Raw genomic sequence first — 27,635 nt, 5'->3', positions numbered from 1 at the left:
TAAAGTGATACAAAGTTGAGTGATTGGTATCTGTCCTATATCGCATACCTGCCTTTGTTATGAAAGCTGGTAGTTATTAATGAGAGAAACAAGAGTCGGGGAAGCTTTCAAGAGTATCACAGGAAACAATCTGCACTTCCATCCACCAACATGAAGTCACCTTGGTGGCATGCATCAAAGTAAGCCATGACATCTTAGGATAATTGTTTAAAGCTGTAAGATATTGACATCACCCAACAATATCCCTTTTAGTCCTTGTCACACTGCGACTGAGAAGTTTTGATTTGGAAGGATCTGTGTTGGGTTAAAGTTCACTCACAAGGGAATACATGTGATGCTGTGTCCAATCGTACTGCACACTTCTTGCTTTGATCTTGAGCATAGATTTTGATGAAAAAGGACAATTTTAGTCACCAATCATCATCAAAAAAGCATTTTTAATCATTCCATATAATGGGCCAATCTAGATGCTTATCACGTGTTCTCTCAGAACATATAACAGCTTGTAACTCGATGACTATTACAACTGTGGTTGCCTAGCACCGGCAAAACAGTGCAATGCTTTGCAGGAAATATTAGTAGTGTGAGTAATAACCTACAGACGACGGAACATGGATGCAGTGGGGCCAGTGTTATAAACACTTCCAAATGGTACATTTTGGAGCCTCTTTTAAGCATTTTAGAAATACAGTATGAATGAAGGGATAGTTCTGTGGGGCAACAGAAGTTACCTTACCTGATATCAACTGCTGTTAAAGCTCAGCTTTCAACTTTTATTCAAACACATGTGAGGAAGTTAATTTGACAGCATACTGAGCTCTGGGAACAAAGTCTGTTTTAGCTCACGGACAGAAAAATGCTGCAGCAAAGTGCTGCTGATGGTTCTTTCCTGTTAGTGTGTTGTGTAGTCCAATGTATTTCTTATAAAGCATTCCATACTATTCATACATTCTGTACTTGTGCTGTAAAGTACAATAATGTACCGTATTTGCCTTGATAGTGTAGGATATTATAATAATATATAAGCACAAGGTATTCATATGAATACGGTAATCAAATTGTGACTTTGGTACACTGCACATTTCAAAATATTAATCTGAAATGTTTAAAGCTTCTACATAAATAACATCTACATATGATCACCTTATAAAGATAACAAACATGTTAGCAGCAGATACAGCGCAACTTTGGGTTGTGCTGATGTACACCTAAAAAAAGTACAAGTAAAATATTCACTCTTCTTTGAGCTATTATTGGTGTCCACCGACTATGGATTGAAAAGTCTGTTTATTTAGTTGATAAATGTTTCACTATGTTCATCAGCTAGTTGCTAACTTTGTCTGCCTGCCGTTTGGTGCTGGCACCCCAATGTGTCAGGAAACAAGGCTATGAGAGCAAAGCTGAAGGCCAGAAAACCAAAACAGCATGCTCAAAGAGGCTAAAAGACCTCATCAACCCCTCACATCACACATAGTCCTTTTGAGCATAGTGCCTACAGTAGTTTGCGGCTTCATGTTGTTCTCATGTATATTCACTTTCCTTTTAACTCTGGTTTGGATTCCTGAGAGAACTTCGCTCATTAGCTGCTAAGTGCTCCATTATGTTAACCAGCTAGTTGCTTTGTCTGTCTGCCGTTTGGTGCTCAGCAGGTACTGTACAGTGGGTTTAGGGAGGAGGTCGGGTGGTTTTTGGCTCACAAATCTCAAGAGACCGCTTTTTGGGTCCCGTTTGAAACCAAAAGTAAACATTGCCATATTTCCGTTTATTTATTACTTATGTATGTAACTTAACATAACTTACATAACAAACATACTTATTTTAACCCACTAATGATGTTTTCCTGAACATAACTAAGTTGTTTTGTTTGAATTCACAAAGTTAACCACGTGTTTAGTTTTGACGTGAAAGGCTAGTGAGGCTAGTGCGTTAAAAAGTGTTCGTATGTGACGATGAGAAAGACAGGAAACAGCTGCTTGCTGCGGCTGTAAACAACGTTTATGAGAGTGCTTACAATGAACCAAAAACCTGGAGTTGCGGACTATAAAACCAAAACAATGAGATTCAAGAGTCTAAAATGCTCCACAGAGCTGAGGGGAACTGTCGGGTGCAGCAATAGTTATCTGTGGGATCGTCACTAAAAGCGACATCTTTCACATTACACATTGTAAATATAAAAAACATTGATTTGTTCAGCTCTAAGACATTTCTTTTTTAGTTGTTTTACATACTGTCCTCAGAGCTGTCTACAACAACACATTGTAGACACACTCAACTCAAAACTGCCATTTTAGTAGACATACTGGAATTTCGAAAGTCATCTTTAGTCATTTCCCTCACACATTACATTTTTAACAAGGTAAGGGAACTCATACTAACATATATTGTAATATGTGTACATCTAAACAAGGCAAACATAGTCTGCAATGTGTGGCTGTGTGAGGATGTTGATAATAAAAATCCACTTATAAGTGATGCACTTGGATGCTAATGCTAATTTTATTGTTATGGAACAATTACATTCATGACACAGTGTCATTGGTGTTCCTTAACAGCATTCACATTTTCAACCTCAGCCAGAACACTGTCTTGCACATTCCTTTGTGAGAGATTCGTGAGTGTATTTGTTTAATTTGTTGAGATTTCTTGTCATTAATTATTCATCTTTAAAGACGAACTGGCTACATCACTTACCAATGCATGCTAGTTACTCAAACCACAATGTGCTTGTGTTTTTATTAAGTGTCATGAACATTAAACATCCAAAAAGCTGAAATGTAAGAAAAAGGGCCCCACAGATGTAGGGAGGAAAAGAAAAATGTAGGAAAAGGTAAGGAGAAAATCCTGCTCCAGATTTGTGACATCATCCTCCCCACTGCTCACGTCCAGACCAAACAGGGCTATGTGTCTGGTTTTCATTTACTTCTCCCGCTCACCCTTTCCTCTCTCCTTCCTCCTTTTCTTTTTTTCCTCTCAAGTGGGAGGAGGAAGAAAGAGGTGGCAGAACTCCAAAAGTTTGAACGTTTGTCCCATCCCAGCCTTGATCTCTGCACCACAGCTCCTCTGGTTTGAGACTGAGAGAGTGTCTGCCTCTTTCTGTCTCAGACATTTCCTCCCTACATTCAGGACCCCTCTCTCTGCACATCTCTTATCAGTGACCTTATCAAAGCTTTGCTCAGCCGCCTTCCTCTGGGAGGTGCTGGAAAAGCCAGCAAAGGGGAATTTACCAGGAGGATAATGACCAAAAGTTCAGCGTCCAGTCATTCTACATAACTGTTTTTCTTCTTCTTCAAAAACAAATAGAGTGGAGTACAGCTACTTCAGATCAGGGTAAGTTTTCAAACTGTGAGGTTCTCAAGGTTATTGCTCTTGCAGAAAGAGGTTTCTCCTTGCTTTTTACATATATACGCTTGCTTTATTTCTCAGTTTTTAATTATATTTCTTTAAGGATTGACCTTGATTGCACTGTATGTTGATTTTAAATAGTGCACTGACCATAGCATAGTTTCTAGTCAAAACATGTAAGCTTATGTTGAGTGTCATGATCATAGGGTTGCACAGAGGTTTTGGCTTATAGGTCATAAATATCAGACAGCCTGCGTTAACAGCATGACTGAAACCTATACTTTAGTGGTGATGGTGCTGCAAGGGCAAGAGGTGAGCCGCAGTTAGGGTGGAAGCAGGAGACCTCAGCAATGTAATGTATGATGCATGAGAGTGGAGAGGGGCGTGTGTGCTTTTCTCTTCAATAATCTTAAAATGCTACTCATCTGTTTCTTGGTTTTTGCAAAGTTTGATTTACTACAGAGGCGTAAAATAGTTAAATATAGTGGTTTTATATATATATATATACATAGTGGTTAGAGAAAATAGTGAAACCTCTGAGATGTTACATCTAAAGTCTGAAGCTGTGATCCCAGATCAGTGTTAGAGTTGTGAACCTGTAAAGAGTTGCTTTGCACTGAGTAATGTCAATGTCAATTTGTGATGTGCTTTCTATAGTAGAATGCAGATTTTGTGTAATTAATGCGTCACATAATGTCTCCTATCAAAACATGCTAAATATTCTGCGATTTATGCAAAAAAAAGAAATTTCATCGCCTATCTTTCATTTTTGTGCACTTTATTATTATTCTGGAATAATCTTGAATTCAATCTAAAAGGGGAATATGTTGGTAATGGTACAGTCACATGCAAATGTTTAAGATCTCCACACCCACATGTGAGCTGTAAAGAGGAGTTGGATGGGTAGATGTTTCCACTGCAGCAGTAGCCCAAAACCACACCCTCTCTGAAATGAGTGCAGGAGTGGAAAAGTGTGAAGAAAGTGTTTTCCACACTACTGGCCAGAAGAACCAGGAGAACCAGGAGGGCTTTTTCTCCCATTGGACAAAATAAGTGGGGTGGGTGGTGGTGGTGGGCTGCACTGTTAAACAAACCAGGTGTGAGCCATCAATCTTCCCCCACAAGGCTGTCCAAGTAGGGACAGAGGAATTGAGCTATGTCTTCATTGCAATGTTTCATTGTGTGCATGTGAAATTTGACGCGTAAATTACGTTATTTCGTCCATCCAAGTCACAACACAAAGAAATTACATTGGAAATAATTAGCATGAGCTACTACTACCACACAGTTTTCATGTAACCCGTTACTGTGATACACAGAAGAAGAACTTGGTCATTGTTCAACATCAGCATTAGTATGTTTTATGACTGCTGCACTCTCTCCAGCTTTTTATCTTTTTTCCATGATGCAGAAAACGATTTGTGCAAGGTTGGAACATTTGCAGAAAGGTCTAGTCACTGTGAACTCTTGCTCCAAAGTTATTTTTTTAGGGGAACCATCCATAATTGCAAGGGATGTAAATGAGGACTTACCATCCACACTGCGATGCATTGGTTAGCGAAAGCATCTCCCATCCCAACCAATAGCTCAATAGTATCACGTTTGATACTTGAACTCAGCCTGCAGGCTCACAGTGTGGCCATGGTGCTTGAACACACATCTGCTAGGTGTCAGACGGGTTAATTCACACCAGCTGTGTGGAACTGCCAACAGCCTGCCTCCCCTCCCTCTTTTAACTTGGTCATTGATCCTCCTCTCATCTGTGCCACACATGTCACGTCACATCCTTCCAGTTGAAGCGTGGGTTGGGTGTGCAGGTCCCCTCAGTGTCAGAACTGAGTTATACATGAGGCTAACTAGTACTGTAAGTTTCATTTCCTCGCATGATGCTAGTGAGTAGCAGTCTAGATTTTTCTCATTCTCACAATGTGAAAATGACTAACGTCCCTTGTGACTCATTTCACTGATTTCTAATGTAAGACACATTCCACTTGTCAAATGTAAACTGGGGAATACAGTCATTTGCATGTATGTGTGTCAGCTTGATTTGCAACATCATTCATAATTAATTATTTAAACAGTAGTGCAATAATAAACAGCATATACAAGATCATATTTATTAATTTCTGCTACACTGTGAAGTTTGTTGCCCAAAATTATGCAGCTATGGCAGGATGTCCACCAGCTATGCTTGTATGCCTCTTTAACCTTTTTGGTTATGGAAAATATGTTTGGTTTTTTTTTGGGGGGGGGGGGGTGTCAGACAAATTGTACGTGGCAAAATGTTCACTGCACTATATAGACGTCACAGTACCTCCGTATTAGCATTGAACACTGACTTTAAACATGGACCACCAATGCAGAGTAGTTACATTATTATTCAGTTCATCGAGAATGTGTTAGTACTGCTTTATTCCAGTTTCTCAAGTGTTCAGTGTGTATGGGAAACGGTTTTTATTTTCAATATAGAAAATAGTTGAAACTGATTATTTTGGCCACTTGGAGGCAGTGTAAACAAGCTGTAAACACACAACTGACAAACAGTTTTTACACATTCAGAGCTCCATTAGTATTCATTTAGAGCAATACTTCTGATAACCTAATGAATATAAGTTCAATATTTACTCTTCTCTTAGCTCTGGTTTGGTCTCCACTACAAGGACTTTTTTGCACTTTTAGATTTTGTGAAATGACTGAGCCACGTACCTTTTTCCTATCCAGGGAGATCTGCTGGTGTAACAGGCAATTAACAATTAGCTCGTATCTGTCATCGAGTCTGATGGAATTTGTGCTCTGCTCCACTGTAAGCTTATGTGAGTGTGTTTATGTATGTGCATGTTTATGTGTGTGTGTGTGTGCGTGTGTGTGTGTGTGTCTGTGTGTGTGTGTGTGTGTGTGTGTGTGTGTGTGGTCTTTGCTATAAAAGAGTGTGTGAGGTCCAGCTGCAAACGTGCTTCAGAGTGCTCCTGGGCACATTGCAGCATCTATCTTGCTCTGTAAATGCAAACTGACAGTGGAAACTGTAAATAACGCCACAGAAGAAGATATTCTATTATATAAACGGAGCAGCATGTTCTGCTTACTGTATAACATAAACGCTTCACTACTTAAACGCTGAGCGCTCTTTGAAGCCTGTCACTTTATGGTGGTAACTGGATTAAACATAAGGATGCAGTGATGACTCAGGATATCATAGACAGGGGCACACACAAGTGAATCTTAGCAGGAGAAAAAGAAAACCCACAAACACGCTAAAAGATCATAACTGTCCATCTTCCTATGTTTAGACCATCATGATGTTATACACATATGGCTGTCTCTGGTATGCTAACAGGCACAGGCATTCTACACAATAGATGTAACGTGAATATCTTCAAGCTTGTGTAAGACAGAAACATTTCGTACTTTGGCGACTACTAGTGGTAGACTTCAATGCATGCTGATTTTCCCCAACCTCACATGGATCTTAACTTAACAGTAATATGGAATAAGCTGAAAGTAACACAAAGACTTGTACTAGTCATTCTTTTTCATAGAAAAACTTAAGCTAATTATTTTAAAGATGCTCATCACAAGTGCTTTAAGTCTGGTTAAGATATACAGATATAGTATAATTAATTACAATCATATTCATCGGTGAGTAAATGAAATGCACAATGAGTACAATTTGTCGGTTGCAGTTTGTAAACGCAACATTGAAAGTTGGCCCGTCCTCCCCGGCTCAACGAGGGTTTGGGTGCTCTCAGCGGTGGAAATAAAACTTTAGATTCACTCTTGTGCTGGAATGAACTTTATCTGCTTTCGGTGCTGTGTCCGCCATTTTTGCAGCTTCCTCTTGGATGCTTGCTTCAGCACCTGGTCCTACGATTTTATAGAGGGTGACGCCCAGAAACGTCCCAAACACAGCAAATAAGAAAATCATATCATCCTAGTGAGGATTGCGAGGGATTCTTTTTAATTCTATACATTGATCATTTTGAAAAATCCTTTCACTAGATACTGGATCTTAAAGCTGCATGATCAACATTTTTTATCATAAAGCTGACGTTATCAATATTATTTTACTAGCAATGTATTAAATGACGTCACATATAGAGACAGACCGACACATACGTTTTTTTTGAGACTTATAGATCATTGTTTTGGTTTTAGGGTTTGCAATTTTACTGTGTTGGTTCATTCTCCCCACTCTCATTAACCGCCATTCCAGCAGGAGGCAGCTGTTTTTAGTGAAAAACCCCTGATAAACCCACAGTTCATGACCTGCCCAGCACCAAACAGCTGACAGACACAGTTAACTAGCTGATGAACATAGTTAAGAGACAGATGTTCCCCTCAAGAGTTGGTGAAGACCAAAGGTCGCCTTTAACATGAGTCCATATGAAGGCTGATGTTGCACCGTGTCAGCTGAATGTGTAAGAAAGCAGCTGTTTGATTTTGCCATAACAACTTATCTCGAGTGGTAAAAAGAAGATTAATTAATTCTCTCACTAATGTTTAAGTTCCATGCTGCCATTGTTTTGACTGCTTGTGTCAGAGAAAACAGGACTCCACTGTACTACTGTGTTTTCCTCTGCGGCGGTGAGGGGAAGCCATAGTGTTGACACATCGGCCAGTTCTGGCAAACTCTGCAGTGGCTTTTGAGTGACCTGAAATCACATGAGCATAAGTGGAGAACACAAACATGTGTTGCAGTGTCCAACCGAGCTTAGATTTCCTTGAAATAAAGGAGCTTGGTAATTTGGGTGCTATATCTGGATAGTGACAACATTGGAGGACTGAAGCGATATCTCTCACAGCAAGAAGATTCAGTTCAAAGGATACTTTTTTAAAACTCTCTTTACTTGGTTGCAATATATTCTCCAAGCACTTTACATGTTGGTCTTATGTGCAATCATCATGATCTTGTCGGGCTTATAGAATGACCCCACCCAGTTCCCAGTGGACAAACACTGAGATTTTGTCTGGCTAAACAGCTGCCTTCTAATGTTTAAAGTCCAGTAACGTCTCTCAGTCCTCATCTGAATGGCCAACATTCTTAAAGTTGTTTGTGAAGTTTTGTTTGGTCAGTGTGTTTGGATGATCACGCTGACGGGCATTTCTAAAAAGTACAAATGTTACTGTCACTGTTTTTGTTTCAACCAGTTCAGTGTTTCTTTCTCATCTGCAAAGTAAAGTCTGCATAAACAGCAGACACAGCACAGTATAAACACGGTTACTCCAACAAACTCAACGTCTGCAGTGTTGCATTAAATACGACAGCCATGTGTTTATAATTCATTATTACTGTGTATTGTGGATTCAAGCCCAGCTGACCTAGGTTTTCCTCGACTCATGAAAGGGTCTCTTTTACTCCACAGCAAAAAAAATCCTTTAATTTAAATAGGATTGAAGTGCTCATTTGGTAAGAGCAGATGGTAACAGAATCTACTGGAGACGGACATTTTGCACAACTGAGAGTCAATGATATTGGTGTGTGTTGTTGGCCAAAGATCAGCCGCAAAGCAAAGTAATATCACTTTGGCATCAAGTTTCAGTCCAAGACCTGTGCAGCCTCTGTGCTTTGTGTTAATTGGGGCTTTTTGTAATGCTCCTCCAAATTTTTAATTGCTGCAATGAGAAGCCCAAGTTGCATTTCAATAGTAGCAATCTTTGTACCAAAATCGATTTTGTTGTATTTAAATGACTGAAAGTGTTTCCCCTGGCTTTCCCTGGGTCACTGGTGGAGGCAGCCTAAAGCTTAGGAAAGCAGTCTTATGACTGGAGGTTTACCAGTCGGATCCCTGGACCTGGTGCCCTTAAACAAGACTGCAAACCCCAAACTTCTCAGTGACCAAACATATCAGGCTGCTGTTCATTCTTGAGTATATGTGTGAGCGTGTTGTTTTAGATTTACTCAAACCATACAATTAAGACACCCCTACAGCTTAGCATAAGTGGTTTAACACTCAAACCCTCAGGTGACCCCTAGGCAGGTAGAACACTTTATATTGTTGGGGTCGATCAGAGAAAGCACAACATAGGGATGGAATAAAAATCAAACTGTAAATTTAGCATTTTACATTTTACAGCCTGCCAAGTTTTCTCAAACACAAAGACATTGGCATCCTCTCTACATTACGTAAGCCTTGTGACTTTCTATTCCGGGAAATAACTCATGATAAAAGACAGATGAAGTCAAGAAGTTTTATGTGCTACTTTATTGCAGAAAAGTGTCTTTTATACTGTGTTATACCTGCATTTTTTCACTAGAGGGCATTAATAATTTTATACCCTCTTCCATCATCATACATGCACTCTTTTATTTATTATAAATCTCTAATTTCCCCAAATCCACTTTTCTTACAGTGCACTCATTAGAGCTGCTGAGCCTTTATTGTGTGACCTCCAGCAGGCACACGCTGTTGAAGAGACTCCTCTGGGACTCTAATACTTCAATGGTTATTTGCCATGTGTGCTATCTAAAGCCGTTTCACTTTTCAAGAGCCCTTTTTTCTTATATTAAGTCTTTAAATGCTTGCGTGAAAATCCTTCTTAATTGCAGAGTGGAGTGGTGAGTCTGCTGCATCACAGTTGGAAGTGTGTGCTAATCTGTGAGTTTTGCAGTTTTATGTTTGCTTCAGGGTAATTAAAATGTAAGTGCTCTGGCTGCTCTTGGACCGGGTCCCATATATCACCTCAGGATGGTCGGTAATGCTTGTGTGTTTGTGTGTGTGTGTGTGTGTGTGTGTGTGTGTGTGTGTGTGTGTGTGTGTGTGTGTGTGTGTGTGTGTGTATGGTCCGGGCATTATTCCTTGACAGCAAAAGATTGAGTAACGATTGTGTTTGTAACCTGAAATTGAAGAGGTTACATGCAGTATTTGAGTTAGAGTTAGATTTAAAGTTTGAAATATTATAGACTGAATATGTAAGTAAAACAAGTGCATATTGTTTCGATCTCCTCTCAACGTTACACACTTATTGTACATGCATGCATACCTTCTCAGTAGTGGTCTACAGTATGTGGGACCTTCATTTCCTGTGACATTACTTAACATCACAATGGTGGAAAATCTCACTAAATAGAAAACACACCCCTGCTATGAAGCTGGGCTTTCCACTCCAACACCCCTCTTAAGAATACTTTATTTCGTGAGTTGGAAAATCCAGTCCTTGCTAAGCAGAGTTAATTACTAGAGCACATTGGCTGGTAGTTTTAACAGGTGGTCTTTATCATTACCTCTTTCTTTTTCTGAAACGCCAAGCCATGCTCCAGCTCCAACACTTTCAAACTAAAAGCAAAAGGTTAGAAAAGGTTAACAGTGTTTAATGACAGATACCATGTCTGTCTTAAAGCTCGGACAGGATGTAAATGCTTGCAACTGCCTCATGCTAATGTCAAAAAATGTTCACCCCAGAGTGAAGCAACTGGGACACTGTGACACTTCAGCCTTAGTAGCAGGAGGAAATCTCATATTCTTGCACATCCTGCAAAAAAAGCAGACAGGAGACGTGTGGTGTGTCGAAGATTAGATGTTGCACTCTTGGCCAAAAGAACAAGTTTGTTCGATGTTGTGTGTTATATTTAGAGACGCAGTGCAGCACAAAGTGCAACAACATTTGAAATAGGATGTCCCATGTTAAACAGACACACACGCTGTTTGTGAAAATGGGACATTAAAAACCTTAAAGCAGTTTGTACTGGAGCAGGTTTACTGGAGGTAACACTTTCTTTGACGCCCACGTCCATAATGTATTACAAACAAACTTATAATGCATTATCTGTTTATAGCACTGTATAATTATAGTTATAAGCACTCATTAATATTCATAATACTTAAGCATTTTATAATGACTTATTAGGTCAAGTATCATAACACTTCATAATTGCTTGTCACTGAGAATCATAGTGTATTATGATTCACATATATGCCATATAATGCGTTATAATTATATACTACATGCAGTATAATCATACAAAGCATTATAAGTAGCCCTATGTTTCTAAAACGTTATAAACATGGGCTTGCAAAAATAAGTCAGTAAGTACCCAGCAATTTACAATGCTTCATAATGTGTTATGATTCGTGTTATAATGGATAATGGATATTTATGACTACCTATAACTAATCTTACAGTGCTAAAAGCAGAGTATAACGCAAGTGTGTTTATAACACAATGTAGAGATGGGCGTCACAGAAAGTGTTACTGAAATGTATACTGTATAGACACGCAGTGAGAATCAACATTTAATAATCATATACTAACAGTAAACTCTAAAGAGTGAAGTGCTGTCAGGCCTTGTGCTATCTCTGTAGGATAGGATAAGCCTGTTGGTTTATATTCATATCATATTTGCTTCTGGTTTCACAGGTGTCCCCTTGGCTGTTTTGGTGATAGAAGATGGGGAGGCATCGGTTGTTACCGTTGTGTGCCCTCCTGGCCGTCCTGTTTGCAGGGCTGCTCCCTAACCTTGAGGCTCAGGAAGGTACGTTGAACTGAGTTTATCTCAGCTGCAGTCAGATGATTTGTCTGCTTGTATTGCTTTTTCCAGATTTCAGCAATGCTCAGTGGGATATAACATTGTTTTCATGTTTTTTCTCCCCTAAAAAGATATAATCTGCACCTGTTCATATATATCAAAGAAAAGCAGGATTTATTAAAGTGCTCATGACATACGAAGAAAAACGAAACACAATAATGAAGATAATTACACAATTTTCCACTTCTAATGAGCATTGTTGGTAAACTGGCACTTTCCAATTATTATCATTATCATATATCAATGCTATAATAAAAAGAAAATCTGAATTCAAAATGTGTAACTCAACATTGAACAAAATGCGGCCTCAGGAGTGTTAGAGTACCAAGTCCAGTCAGATGCCTTTGATAAACAAAGTATAAACATTGCAGTTGTATGGTGCAACACTATTAGTGTTGCACCATACAACATTCTGGTACCACTCACCAAGCATCTTTTCACTGGTCTTCACTTTTGTCCTTCATATACTCTCCTGAAGATTGTGGACAAGGGTTGGCAGCTGACATGTACTTTCTAGTGGATTAATCTTGGAGTATGGGACAGGAGAACTTTGGGCATGTCAGACAATTTTTATACAGCTTGATATGATCACTGGACCAGGTTGGAAGGGACAGGTTTAAATTTGCCCTGGTGCAGTACAATAATAAGCCTCAAACTGAGTTCCAGCTCAACAACTACCCAACAACACAGGGATTCCACAGGGAGTCCGCACTGGCCTTGGCCTGGATTTCCTGATTCGTACTCACTTGTCCACTTCTTCGGGCAGCCGCGCTGTCGAAGGTGCAGCCCAGGTGGTGGTGGTGCTAACAGATGGGCTCTCCCAGGATGACGTGGCCGTGCCAGCTCAGGTGCTGTGGCTGGCAGGAGTGGAGGTGTTTGCAGTTGGAGTTCAGGATGCATCACACCCATGTGTTCAGTGTAGACTCTTTCCTGACTTTGAGGGATATTATCCAAGATTTAGTAGTGGGGCTTTGCGACGCAGTGACCTGGTCAGGGGGTGGTCCTGTGGCAAACGAGGCCAGAGGAGGGACAGGTAATGAAATGGGACCAGTGTCACTACCATTACTAATGTGTCTACATGTGCAGGACGAAGCTGCTGCATATGGGGATATAACTGGATTTTTATCATTAACACAATCACGTTTTTTTTTAACCACAATAACCTTTCACTATCCAACTGCAAAATTAACATCACTTGTTTTGTCTTTGTCCACACTTAATCTTAATAAAATCACAATAAGAACTGCATGATATTGACATCCCTACAGCATCTTAGATTAGGGTGTAAAAATGGCACATATATATATATATATATATATATATATATATATATATATATGTGTGTGTATGCCTGTGCAAAAGTCAGAATGAGTATGGATTGATAGAAATATATAAGTGAGGTGAACATTTTTCCAAAGTGCTTTGACATTTAGAAGAGATTTAAGTTCTATGTTGGCAAGCAGCAGTAACTAGTCATAATTCTTGAGAGGACACAATACAGACAGCAACATAATAAGATTGTAAAATCCTCATACACTGACACCTCAGACTGATAGTCATTCAGAAAACCTTTGGAGAAGAAAATGCATTTAAGGATGCCTTACCCTTTAGTTTAAGGCATTACTTCTCAAACTCAATCAATGAGCTTTTAACAATAGCTAACCATGCACCACTGCTTATGTGCCTTGCATTTTGTATGTTTGTTTTTATCAGTCACAATGTCTATCTGTGTAAAATATGTCCAATATTGTGTATTTGAAACAGCGATGAACCTGCTTGGACTCATCCTTGACCTGCAGAAGTACTTTGAGAATATTTTTTATATGTCGATGTCCATAAATTATATGCAATATGTTGCAATAAGTAACCATAAATTACTTGAAAACACATGAAACTAAATGCATGTACATAAAATGGCAAGTGTCAGAAGAATTCATTACCTTTGCCAGACTACATGATTCAAAATAAAATGAATTGGAAACATCACTAATATACAATTTGTTCTCATTTTACATGGAATCACATGCACTATATTCTCAAGTACTGTAAACTTGTAGGCACCAAGGATATGCCTCAGGGTCATGACTGGTCACTTTATCTGAGGTCCGTAACAAGAGTCTGCATGGGATGGCTGAACTCAATGGAGCTTATACAAGGGACACATCACACACATTTACCAAGGAACTTTATTTAACTTTGTAAACGCTTAATGATAAAACAGCTTAATGATTAGATTTTTCTTTTGACTTGCAGTTGTCATCGTATCCTTGGCTTTCAATACATTTAAAAATTTTAAATTATTTTTCCTTTACATTATTTATTTTTTATTGTAAATAATAATTAAGTATTAATGAATTATTGTAGTTATATTTAATCACTATTATAATAATAATTCTATAGTAGTTATTAGTAGTTATTTGAAATATCCTTGCTTAAAGGGAGAGTTAACCCTAAAAAGCTCTTACCTGTAGTGCTATTTATCAATCTAGACTCATTTGCTGTGAGTGTTGGAGATATTGGCCGTAGATAAGTCTGCTTTCATTTGTGGTGCTCAAAGTGTCAACAATTAAATTTGAAAAGCTCAACAGCAATATCTAATTCTAGAAATCATGACCCGGCTACTCAATATAATCCACAGACTGTGTTGTAAGCAAATAGAAAATAGTTCCTACATGGAACTGCTCAGAACACGGTGGTCTGTGGATTATCTTGAGTAACCGGGTCATGATTTCTGGAAAGAGATATTACAGTTGAGCTTTTTAAATGTATTTGTTGATGCTTTGAGCTTCATAAACAAATCATTATCTAATTCCATTATTTTGGAGACAAGTCAGACATCTCTACTGCTAATATCTCCATCACTCAGCAACTCACACCAAAACAATCTAGATTGATAAATAGCTATAAATATAAATATATATAAATATTTATTTTGGGGCGAACTGTCCGTTTAAGGCTCAAAAGTTTTTATAATAAATGTTAGCTATTCAGTTCAAGTAACAGTCGCTCAGCCACATTAAACATGTTTGGCTATTTCTCAGATTTCTTTGGTAAAAATCCAAAAACTATCATATTCAATTTGGTTGAGTTATAATCTGCCCCTGATGTGGGAAAACATTTTCTTTCTGGAATTTAAATATGTTTCTGGCCTCTTTAAGCTAATCATGTAAAAAATACAAGATGTGGAGAATTGGCTAAATTAATCATATTGACAAAAAACAGTACTGTACTTAATCTGTCAACTTTATGTAACATTGATCTACAACCTAAACTACATTCATTTAGCTAACGTCAATAAATTACATCACTTTAGGAAATCTCCTTGGTTCAGCCTACATGCAGTATGATGTTTTTGCAATGTTTGTATTGATATGTTCACTTTCAATGTTACTTGACACATGCTAGCACGAGTTCTTTGATTGGATTCTTTGTCTCTGTCTCACCATGTTAACGCTTTCACAAGTTCCATTTTGTTTTGTTTTCTCTCTCTCTCTCTCTCTCTCTCTCCTTAAAGCACAAGATTCAGCTGACCTTATAATCTTAATTGATGGATCACAGAACGTTGGAGCGGCAAACTTCCCCTTTGTGCGTGATTTGGTTTTGAGAATCATTGAGCGCCTTGATGTGGGCAGGGACACTGTTCGTGTTGCCTTGGCCCTGTACAACGGCAACCCAGAGATAAAGTTCTATCTAAATAGCTATGACAGCAAATCATCAGTCCTGGAAGCGGTGAAGGGCCTTGCCTACTCAGGGGGTGATGAGTCTAACCTGGGGGCCGCCTTGGAGGAAGTGGCTGAGAGCCTTTTGAGCCAAACAGCTGGGGGCAGGGCAGACGAGGGTGTGCCCCAGATGTTGGTGGTTATCAGTGCTGGGCCATCTACTGATGATACTGGTGCCGGTGACCGGGCCCTTAAGAGGGCCGGTGTTATCACAGTTGGTGCAACGATTGGTGACACGGCCACTGCAGATCTGGAAACAGTTGCTACAGATAAAAGTTTTGTCCTGTCAGCCCCTGATTTCAGAGCAGCGGCGAGCATGGGTGACCAGCTGCTCCCATACATTAACGGGGTGGTCAAGCGAACCATTATAATTCAGAATGAGTTCACAGAAGGTATGTAACTTCTCTGTAAATGTTGGCGAGGCATTGTGGTTGTGGAAGGGGACTTAAAAGATTAAAAGCCCTAAATAGTTCATATAGAATGTAATGCAGTGTGCAAGGTAAGATATGCTTTTGATAAACTTGAAATTGCTTTATTCTCAATCGTAATAAGGGCTTTTACCAGAGATGGTAAAACACAGTGAGACATTTTATATGTATATGTATAGATCCACAAATTTATATTAATCCATTGTCAAGAGAGCCAAGTCATTCATCTAAAAAGCTGCATATAATTGCAGAATGAGTTTTGCCCTTAATATTACATATGCCCTAATATATTACTTGATCTTAAAATGCTTTGTAGTTATAAGTTCCTGCATTCAAGTAAATACTTTTTTTGTAAATACAAAATTCATACTGTTTACATCTAAATACATTTTTTTGTTGTCAAACTATGAGTAGAGAAATTTCCAACAATAATTACAATGGTGAGAATAAATACACTTCAAGTACATGTCCAACCTTTATTAGGCTTTGTAAAATTAAATTCCATTTCATGACCAGGACATAAAAATGAGCTATCACCAATGGAAATGGCGGTTCATAAAGAGTCAAAGTCCAGTGTCACTTCCAGGCTGGATTTTTATTTCACATTTTGTAGATTAATCATTAATATTACTGAGCATTTCTATTAATATTTTAAACTTAATTTATACTTTCATCGCAATTCATACCTTATGAGAATACAAGACATGTTTTCATCTTGTCAATATGAGTTAACATCTAATATAAATATAAAATATAAATGTAATCATAGAATTTCCTTGGTGGGCTTTGGTAGCCTTTAGTACTTACACATGTATTATTTTAATATCTCTTTAAATCAGTTTTTATTCTGATGTTAATATTTTTTGTTTTTTTTCAGTCGTGGTTGTCGGAAAACGAGACATCATTTTCCTAATCGATAGTACAATGGGTGCAGTGATCATCAATTCCGTACGTGAATTCATCAAGCGGTTCGTCGAAATCATGCCGATTGGTCCAGACCAAGTTCAAGTGGGTGTGGCCCAGTTCAGCAATATCCCTCGACTTGAGATGGATCTCAACTCCTACGGATCCAGGGAGCAATTAATTGCTGCTTTGGGCGCTATCAAACCAAGATCTGGACAGTCAATTAACATTGGAGCAGCCTTGGACTATGTGAGGACAAATATGCTGCGGCCTGAGAAGGGCAGTCGTATTCAACAGGGGATACCCCAGGTTTTACTGTTGATGACCAGTAAAAAGTCCAGTGACAGTGTGGAGGCACCTGCTATTGCACTGCAGCAACTGGGAGTGTTGACTCTAGCTGCAGGCTCCAAAACTGCTGAGGAGCAGGAGTTGCGTCAGATTGCCTTTGCTGACAGCGTTGCCTTCTATATGAAGGACTTCCGTGCATTGGCTCGCAACCCAAAGGCAATTATTAATGCCCTCTCCACTCTAGCTGGGGTAGTGGTGACTGAAGTACCCACCGAGCCAGGTAATGCTTTGTCTTCTACGCACATTTAACACATTATTTATAATAATTAGATTAATAAATTAACTTAACAGATGAGTGACACATTAAAGGATAACCTTGAATAAATAAGTGGAAAAACAATGAATGCAGATGCTTTGGAACAAGTGTGCTGCATGATACAATTAAGGCACTAAAATCGTTCATACTCTTAATTGCATGACAAACCGAAGACATTTGCAAAATTTTGGACCGATGTGTTTTGGAAGGCTGGTGTCCCATTAAACATGAATACAATCAAGATAGTCTAGTTTTGGAAACAGATCTGTCTGTTTGAAGGCTTGGTTTTGAAGAAAACACTGCTTACAGATTATGGCCCTGTCACACAGTTCCGTATGGCAGAAACATATGCGTATATGAAAATTAACATATACAACGTATATGGACGTATACAGAGCATATAGAGAGCATATAGCGTATACAAAGTTTTTGAACACGCTAAAAAAAAAATCACGGCCTCAACACCATACACCAGCGTAGTGCCGATATTTCGTATACGCCGGCATAAGTTTCCGCCATACGGAACAGTGTGACAGGGCCAATACGCTAGGAATGCATTATGCATTTGTTGGGCATTCGTTGGGCGTTCGTTGAATACGTTGGCCATACGCTTTGATACGTTTTGTATAAGTACATGATACGCTATCAATAGCTGTATACGTTCATATACGTTGTATATGCTAATTTTCATATACGCCAGCATACGTTTCTGCCATACGCAACTGTGTGACAGGGCCATTACAATACTTAGAGACAGGATTTTGCAACTCTGGCAAGTTGTGATGGTGGCAATTAATTTGGCTTCAGATACAATGAACATGAGATAAATAGTAGAAATATGCTCTTCACAGTACAAAATGAGACAACACAATGATGGGCTGTGATTTTTCTCGGAGGCCTCAAGTCGTTATGAACGCAACCTTAACGTATTTTCATTTTCATATCATAGGTCTTCAACAGGGGGTCCGCGACCCCCAGGGGGTCCACGGAGGTACTGCAGGGGGGGTTGCAAAATTGTTTGTAGATAAAGCACAGACTTTCTCAAGCCTCTTGTCTATATCAATATATACAGTAGGGGGTCCCTGCACCACGCTACACCAGTTTGGGGTTCCTTGGCCTAAAAAACGTTGAAGACGATGAATAGATCTTCAGATTTGTGAGCCACAGCCGCTCTGTATATTAGATTAAAGCCGGTCTGTATTCAGTCTTTTTCAACCTTGTCAGGGTTTATAGTTTAGTTTGACTTTTAAGTTCTTGTTTCCACTTTCTAATAGCAGATATCATATCATATTAATTAAGAAAAGTAAGTGAGTGGATCAGTTTTAAATATTTCAGGAAAAACAAACATAGGGAGCTACTTTATATTGCTGAAGAACTGGAGATAACAGGCTCTTACTACAGTTTGTCCGAACAAGCACATTGTATATAGTTGCTGATTGAGTAAAAATGATTTGAATAAATAATCTTAATCTAATTAAGTGATGACTAGGAAGTACTGTACATCGTCAGGATACACATTAAAGGTAAAATGTGTAAAATATGCCAGAATTTAAACCTAAAACATTAAAACAATGAACTAAAATTATCGACAGAATATGAAGAGGTAACAGTGTTGACATTATGTCAAAGACGTCTATGTGTTGTGTTGCAGAGATACAGATACATCTCCTGAAGTTAGCATTCTAACTGACTAGTTCCGCTCAGTCCAGTCTGTAATACCACTTGTTCCTCATTCAGTTGCATACATAGCCACCACCCTTCCAAATGATTTTTACACAAATGCATGTTTTGGTCAAATATACATTTGGTAATGATTCCTTTGTAATCTGAATTTTGTAACACCAGTTCTCGATGCCCAACCTTATTAGTGTGTCATTAATAGTGTTACATCTTCCAGATCCTGAAAGTTTATGTACATGATATTATAAAAAGGATCATTTGTTTTGTTTTTGTGCTTTTCCCTAGTGGTGGAGATAACCACAGTGCAGACTCAAAAAGTGGTCAGAGACATTGTCTTCCTTGTGGATGGCTCAAATTACATTGGCAGCACTAACTTTCCCTACATGAGAGACTTCATTATCAACGTGGTCAACCAGCTGGAAGTACGTCCTGACAGGGTCCAGATTGGTCTCCTGCAGTTTGCTGACCGTCCAAAAACTGAATTTTATCTTAACAGCTACAGCAGCAGGCAAGATGTTGTGAATAAAATATCTCAACTCAGACTCACTGGAGGCTCAGTTTTGAATACAGGAACTGCCATGAATTATGCCCTTGAAAACATGTTCAAGACATCAACTGGCTCACGCAGGAGGCAGGGAGTCCAGCAAGTGTTGGTTCTGATCACAGGTGGTCCAGCTCAGGATCAGGTTAAATCTGTAGCCGATAAATTGGCTCTGGCTGGTGTTTTGACCTTCACAGTGAGTTCTGGCCAAGCAGATGAAGCCCTAATGAAAGCAGTTGCCTTTGTTCCAGATTTGGCTTACCATGAAACAAGCTTCTCTAATTTGCCAGCTATGGCTGAACTAATCATGCCAAAGTTGATAACCGTGGTTGGTGATACAGATGTGACATCAACGTTCCTAGAGGAAACTTGTGAGTTTTGTTTCTCTCTGTTTATATTAATGAATAAATGTTACATACATAAAGGTTTCCCTGGTAACCTTTTTTTTTCTCCACTCAGTTGTTCCTGGAGCTGAAAGGGATGTTGCCTTTCTCATTGATGGCACAGACAATGTTCGAGAAGATTTTTCCTACATCAAGGATTTTATCATTAAAGTCATTGAACCACTTGACATTGGGATTGACAGGGTGCGAGTGTCAGTGGTTCAACACAGCAATAGGCCAACTCCAACTTTCTACCTTAACACTTTCCAAACTAAAGATGAGGTAATAAGAGCTGTCAACGAAATGACTCTGTTTGGTGGACGTAGCCTAAACACAGGAACTGCTCTGAGATTCATGAAGGACACCATCTTATCTGAAAGGCATGGTAGCCGTGCGGCACAAAATGTCCCTCAGTTTCTGATAGTTTTGACTGGAGGCAGGTCCAGGGATAACGTGAAGGATCCTGCTGGTGCGCTGAAAACCGGGGGAGTCGTACCGTTTGGTGTTGGTGTCAGGGATGCAGACCCAAGGCAGATTGAGGCCATTTCCCACAACCCTTCCTTTGCCTTCAATGTGAGAGAATTCAGTGAGCTTAGCACCGTGCCACAAAAGCTCAATAACTACGTAAGCCTTCCAAGGGAACAGCTGACCCTAGTTCTACAGCAAGGTAAGCTACATTTATTTTCTTATTGGCGTGTTGTATTTTCTGTAAGAAAAACTTCCACTGATGTTTTTGGTTCTTATTTGTTGTGTCTTAGTACAAAGTAATGCTGCAAAAAGAGATATTGTGTTCCTACTGGATGGGTCTGATAACACAAAAAATGGATTCCCAGAGATGAAACTCTTTGTTAAGAGCATAGTGGAGAGTCTCTCTGTCAGTGAGATTCAAGACAGAGTGTCTGTGGTTCAGTTTGCTGCTAACCCCGAGGTCAACTTTTATCTGAATTCTCACAAGACAAAGAATGACCTAATAAATGCCATAGATAATTTAAGGCATAAAGGTGGGAGGCACCTTAATATCGGGGGAGCTCTCCAGTTTGTGAGGCACAGTGTCTTCACTTCCTCCACGGGCAGTAGAAGACTAGAAGGAGCACCCCAGATTTTAATTATATTAAGTACTAAACCATCCACTGATAATGTGAAGAGCCCAGCTTTTGCTCTTAAAGAGCATGGAATTGTCTCAGTGGGGGTTGGAGTGGGAGATGCCAATCTTTCAGAGTTGGAAATGATTGCCTACAAACCTGGTTTCACATACAAAGTCACTGATTTCTCCAAGTTGCCCTCTTTACAATCACAACTTGTTGCTACACTGAACATAAACAAAGACACTGAGGAAATCATGACTGGAATTTCTGATTTAGTAGGTAAGAATTCCACATTTAAATATATGCCTACAATTGGAGTACAATTTTACATTGTTTGTCTTTTTTTCTCTCTAATACTCTATTTGTCAATAATATTTAACTTAGATTCTAGTCTTACGATTGATGATAAAATGATGAACAATTCTGAATTGTTTTTGCACATTTCTGTTGCATGACATTAATGATTACCCTCACTATAATATTACTGTTTTGAAAAGCAACTTTCTTAGGCTTGAAAAAATGTACAGCTCTTTTGTACGTCTTTCCAAATGTCAATGTTACTTTGAAAAATGAGTCGAAAAATTCTATCATACATCTTTCTGAGAAAAAAGATGGTTCTTTTGCAGCTCTGCTTGAAATAACAATTTCAGAGCAGTGGCTCATCTTTCTTTCTGTGCTCAGTTTATTCCTCTGAGCTTCTAGTTTGCTGATAAATATGCTTTAGGCGTAGAAAAGTCTTGAACGCCAGTTCGTGAATTATTTTTCTCTCTATCCATGTATCACCTTGTTGACACAGGGAGCAATAAGAGGGACATAGTGTTTCTCCTTGATGGGTCGGATGACTCCAGAAATGGACTACCAGCTATCCGTGAGTTCATCCGAAGAATGGTGGAAGAGCTGGACATTGCCGAAGATAAGGTTCGAGTGTCAGTCGTACAGTATAGTGATGACACCACAGTTTACTTCAACCTGAAAACTCACAGATCAAAAAAGGCTATCATCTATGCTGTAAGAAGTCTCCGCCATAAAGGAGGAAGACCTCGGAACACTGGAGCTGCGCTACAGTTTGTGCGAGACCATGTTTTCATGGCTTCATCTGGGAGCAGGCGCATGCAGGGAGTCCCTCAGATTCTATTTTTACTGACTGGTGGCAAATCCAATGACGATGTTTCAGGAGCAGCATTAGACCTAAAACATTTTGGTGTTCTATCTTTCGCCATTGGAATGAAAAACGCTAAGCTGGAGGAGCTTCAAAAAATTGCCTTCTCCTCCAGATTTCTTTTCAACCTTCCTGTCTTTGGTGAACTTTTGTCCATTCAGCCGGAGATAGCAGCATTTGTCCAGGCTGAAATACAAATTGAGCCTCCCACTGTTGTAGGTAAGAAGCGTCACAGATTCAAATATGAGATCTGAACTGAGTTCCCGCGTATGGTTTAGTACATTTGGTCTTTCATAGTTTGAATTGCAATGAAACTGCATCATCTTCTGAAGAATGTCAGTCGATCAGTTTCATGTTTCTCAAACGGTCTCCTCTGGCTAGAGGCAACTTCCTTGTAATGCTGTTTCTTGTTTGGCTCTCATTCTTTTTCTTCTTGTACCCTGGAGAGTCTTTTCTTGACAGCCAATCAGCAAATCTCCTTTCTTTTTATTCTTAAGCTCTTCCTTGAGCCAATGATAATCACATCATTGACTGAATATTTAGAATAAAATAATATTGAAATCTTTCTCCATCTTTCATTGGTGAAAGAGGAATATGATGCTCCTTATCTTGTAGTTATTTCCAAGTTTCTCAATAATTTCTTCATCTACTGTTTTTGTTTTGGCATCTAAAACCTTGTTTATCGCAGTAATTACTTACTTCAATAACCAGCTGCCTTAACAACCATCTTATGTATAATGATTGCACCATACATTTTAGCCTTATGTACTATATGTCTGATTCTTAAACAAGGTTTTCCTATTCTTTTCTAGTTGAATTAGAGTCCCCTCAAAGAGACATAGTGTTTCTATTGGATGGGTCGGACGACACACGGAATAGCTTCCCAGCAATGAAAGGTTTTATCCAAAAAGTGGTAGAAACACTCAGTGTTGGTGAGAACAAAGACCGTGTGTCTGTGGTCCAGTATAGCAGAAATCCACAGACATATTTCAGTTTGAACACCTACAAAGAAAAACAAAATGTTCTTGCTGCTGTCCAGCAACTGAACCATAAAGGGGGCAGACCCCTCAACACCGGGGCAGCTCTCGACTATGTAAGGACAAATGCTTTTGCTGATTCCTCTGGAAGTCGGAATAAAGACGGTGTCCCTCAGATATTGATTCTGTTGACTGCGGGAAGATCTCAAGATGATGTTGCAAGTGCCGCTGTGGCTCTAAAACAGGACAAAGTTGTTCCATTCTGTGTAGGAACAAGAAATGCAGACATACTCGAGCTCCAAATGATTGCACATAACCCTTCTTATGCTTTCTCTGTGCTTCAATTTGATGATATTGGGAGCATCCATCAACAACTTGTGTCATTTGTGAAAAGGGTGCCTCGACAACAGCCAAGACTAAAACCACAGAATGTATTAGGTAAGACTCTCTATCTATATCTATCTATCTATCTATCTATCTATCTATCTATCTATCTATCTATCTATCTATCTATCTATCTATCTATCTATCTATCTATCTATCTATTCATGTCTATTTCATGTACAACTCTAACTGAGCATTGTGTCTGTCAAAGTTTCTGCAGATCTAACTGAATCTATTCAACACGATATTGTATTTTTACTGGATTCTTCGGATGAAATGCAAAATGATTTCAAGGCAATGATTGGTTTTGTTGAGAGAATGGTGGACAAATTCAATGTGGATGAGAACAAAGATCGTGTTTCAGTGGTGCAGTACAGCAGAGAACCCTCTGTTGATTTTTTTCTGAACACATACAAAACACAGCAGACTGTTGCTGACAATGTACAAATTCTGAGGCATAAAGGAGGCAGACCCTTAAATACTGGTGCAGCCCTTCAGTATGTCAAGGATAATGTTTTCAACGCCTCTGCTGGAAGTAGGCTCCAACAGGGTGTCCCTCAGATTTTGGTTCTCTTAACTGGCGGACAATCCAGTGATGATGTCAGAAATGCCGTAAGAAACTTGAAAGGAATTGGCGTGATGGTATATGTGGTGGGAACAAAGAATGCAGATATCCTTGAGATTCAGTCTATCTCACAGGAACCCAGTCATGCTTTCTTTGCAACAGACTCCAGTGATCTGTCAGGCATTGAACAACAAATATCTTCTGTTATTAAGAAGGGTGAAGCCCCCACTATCAAACCAGCATTATATGGTAAGAAAAATGAGTGTAATGACTTTATGTTGTAAGCCGTGTGCACAACTTCAGATTGACGTAGACATCAAGTCAATCATTCCATGGATGAGTGAATGATTGACAGTAATAGACTTGTGCCCTATTCATGATAACTGTTCTAGGCTGTCCTTCATGTTGTTTTGGCAGTTCTGTCCAATTCTGTCAAGCAAAGAGCTCTGCTGCGTTGTTCTAGTGGTGGGGATTGCATCAACACAAATTGACCTCTAAAATAAAGGAGCAAGTTGTGCACACAGGGTTACTGAACATTTGTAGCAACAAAACACCTTTCATGACAAATATCATCATCAAACAATTTGTTTAAATGCCTGTGTGATTACAGATCCCAACAGAAGAGACGTTGTTTTTTTGCTCGATGGTTCAGATGATTCTCTGCGAAGATTCCCAGATATTAAAGATTTTGTGCAGAGAATAGTGACGGACCTGAATATTGATGCAAACAAAGATCGCGTGGCTGTGGTCCAGTACAGCAACACAGCAGAGATTGATTTTAACTTGAGACGTTACTCAAGAGAGGATAATGTTCTTGATGCAGTAAGAGGCCTCAGTCACAAAGGAGGTTATTCTCACAACATTGGAGCAGCTCTCCAGTATGTGAAGGACCATGTATTTACTTCTGATTCAGGAAGTAGACTCCTTGAGGGAGTTCCACAGATACTCATATTACTAAGTGGTGGAAGATCTGGAGATGACATAAGAACCCCGGTCAGAATGCTGAAAGACGCTGGTGTCATTTCAATTGCCATTGGAACAACTGACGCTGACACCCTAGAGCTGCAGACAATATCTCATAAACCCAATTATTCAGTTTCTATTACTGATTATGAGGAGCTTCATACTGCTAAGCAGGATGTGTTGTCATTGTTAAGAGATGCTTCCCACCGTGTAGAGCATACCATTTCTGCAAAAGGTTTTGGTAAGATGTGATGTTTTAACCTTTCAGCTATAACATTTTTTTTGTAAACAAAAGAGAGCAATGATTAAAATAGACTGAGATTATTTCCATAACTGAATTATAGGGGACACTTTATCTGTTTATAGTACCTGTTACCTGCAGAAAGTCACATTTGTTTGTACATCTTTTGTCTTTGTTGCAGATTCAGAGAAAAAAGATGTGGTATTTCTTATTGATGGATCATATGACTCACGAAACAGCTTTGAAGAGATACGAGGCTTTGTTGAAAAAATGGTTGAAAGTTTAAATCTAGATGACAACAGAGACCAAGTGGCTGTTGTTCAATACAGCCGTGACGCCACAGTCAATTTCTACCTGAATTCCTATTCAACCAAGAACGATGTGCTCAATTCCATTAGAACAATAAGGCATAAGTTGGGGAGACCCCTCAACATTGGAAAAGCGCTTGTGTTTGTCAAAGACAATGTCTTTGCTGCTTCAGTTGGAGGCAGACGTGCCGAATCAGTCCCTCAATATCTGTATGTATTTAGTGGAGGGAGATCAGGGGATGATGTCAGAGGACCAGCACAGTCACTCAAAGAAAATGGGATAAAGACTTTTACTATTGGAACAAAGAATGCTGATACGTTGGAAATGCAAACCATCTCTTTCACGCCAGCACATTATTTTCATGTCACAAACGTTAACAATCTGCAAAGCATACATCCATCTGTGGAAGCCATATTGAGGGGTGCTCTAGAAACAACTGAATTTCCAACTGTTATTGGTAAGACATCGAAAAATCATTTGTATTTTTACATTGTAGAGATGTCTTCAATATAGACATAAAAGTTGTATGATTGTATACCACGAGTATATTAGAAATATTTCTGTCTACAGTAAATATGTTGGTTTTGTAAAATGTTTGTTTGTGTCCATTTTAGACACTGCCACAGTTGCAGAATTAAAACTCCAGAGTGCCGATGTTGTTTTTCTCCTTGATGGATCTGATGAAATGCGAACAAGTGAAAGACAAATTTTGGATTTTGTCAGAGAGCTTGTTAAGCAAATAGAAATTGGACCAAGCAAAGTGCAAGTTGCTTTGATACAGTACAGCACAGAGCCCACTACTGATTTTCTTCTGAACACTCACTCACTGAAAGACGATGTCTTGAGTCATTTGAGCAATGTAAAACTGAAAGGAGGGTTCACCGTGAAGACAGGTCTAGCCCTTGATTACGTGAAGAACAATGTGTTCAGTGCTATATCTGGGAGCAGAGCCCAGCAGGGAGTCCCACAGATACTGATTCTCTTAAGTGGGAGAAAGTCAGAAGATGATGTCTTGGGTCCAGTGGACAGACTGAGAAATTCTGGAATTGTCATTTTCAATGTTGGAGTGAATAATGCAAATATGATGGAGATGGAGCAATTAGCACACAATCATAGAGCGGAGTATTTTATCAAGGACATTTCTGACTTTCCTCTTGTTAGAGAACAGTTGCTCACAGACATTGCATCTCGTAAAGGCACTGTCAGCCCTGGTGTAGGTGAGTGAAAACAAGTATTATTTAATTTCATGTTATATTAAATAAATCTTTAAATAGGTACATCTAATAATATATATATATACATTATATTCAAACCCTGTAAACTGCATGTATGTCAGTTACATCAACAGTAATCTGATTTCTGTTGAATTGGTAGCTAACACGATTTACATGATTGTGGACTTTTCTAGGTTCAAGCTCCAGTATGAATAGAGATATTGTCTTTCTCATTGATGGATCTGATGATGTCAGGAGTCGATTCTCTGCTATACAAGAATTTGTTGCAAAGATTGTCGACAGCTTTGACCTGAACCAAGGAAAAGATAAAGTTGCTGTTGTACAGTATAGCAACAATGCTGAACTCAATTTCAATCTGAATACTTACAAAACAAAAAATGATGTTCTTAAGCACGTTGCAAGCTTAAAACCAAAAGGCGGAAGGCCTCAGTATATTGGAGCAGCACTGCAGTTTGTGAGGGATAATGTCTTTATTTCAAATGCTGGAGGTCGACATCCTGAAGGTGCCAAGCAGATACTTGTCTTATTGGCTAGTGGAAGATCTAGAGATTCTCCAAGAGGCCCGGCAAGTATGCTCAAGGCTGCAGGGGTTGTCA

General features: G+C 39.1%; 1 protein-coding gene across 1 annotated transcript; it reads left to right on the top strand.

Moving 5' to 3' along the window:
• Nucleotides 1–3,078: 3,078 nt before the first annotated feature.
• LOC115026477 (collagen alpha-3(VI) chain-like) lies at nt 3,079–26,087 on the top strand. The gene is made up of 9 exons (XM_029459322.1): nt 3,079–3,327; nt 11,695–11,809; nt 16,888–17,481; nt 19,483–20,109; nt 20,198–20,788; nt 22,003–22,584; nt 23,178–23,780; nt 24,902–25,185; nt 25,977–26,087. Exons 2-9 carry the CDS (start codon nt 11,725–11,727, stop codon nt 26,085–26,087), a joined length of 3,477 nt encoding a protein of 1,158 aa, XP_029315182.1. The 5' UTR covers nt 3,079–3,327; nt 11,695–11,724.
• Nucleotides 26,088–27,635: the final 1,548 nt, after the last annotated feature.

The sequence above is a fragment of the Cottoperca gobio genome, chromosome 21, assembly GCF_900634415.1.
Source record: "Cottoperca gobio chromosome 21, fCotGob3.1, whole genome shotgun sequence".
NCBI classification, from domain to species: Eukaryota; Metazoa; Chordata; class Actinopteri; order Perciformes; family Bovichtidae; genus Cottoperca; species Cottoperca gobio.
This window is presented reverse-complemented; position numbering and strand designations above follow the sequence as displayed.

Bases quoted from the DNA above. Each gene is read 5' to 3' on its own strand.
- LOC115026477 (XM_029459322.1), top strand. From the start codon at position 11,725: ATGGGGAGGCATCGGTTGTTACCGTTGTGTGCCCTCCTGGCCGTCCTG. The intron at 20,789-22,002 runs GTAAGCTACATT...TTGTTGACACAG, and splicing joins GACCCTAGTTCTACAGCAAG to GGAGCAATAAGAGGGACATA. The intron at 25,186-25,976 runs GTATTTACTTCT...TTGCTGCTTCAG, and splicing joins TCCAGTATGTGAAGGACCAT to TTGGAGGCAGACGTGCCGAA.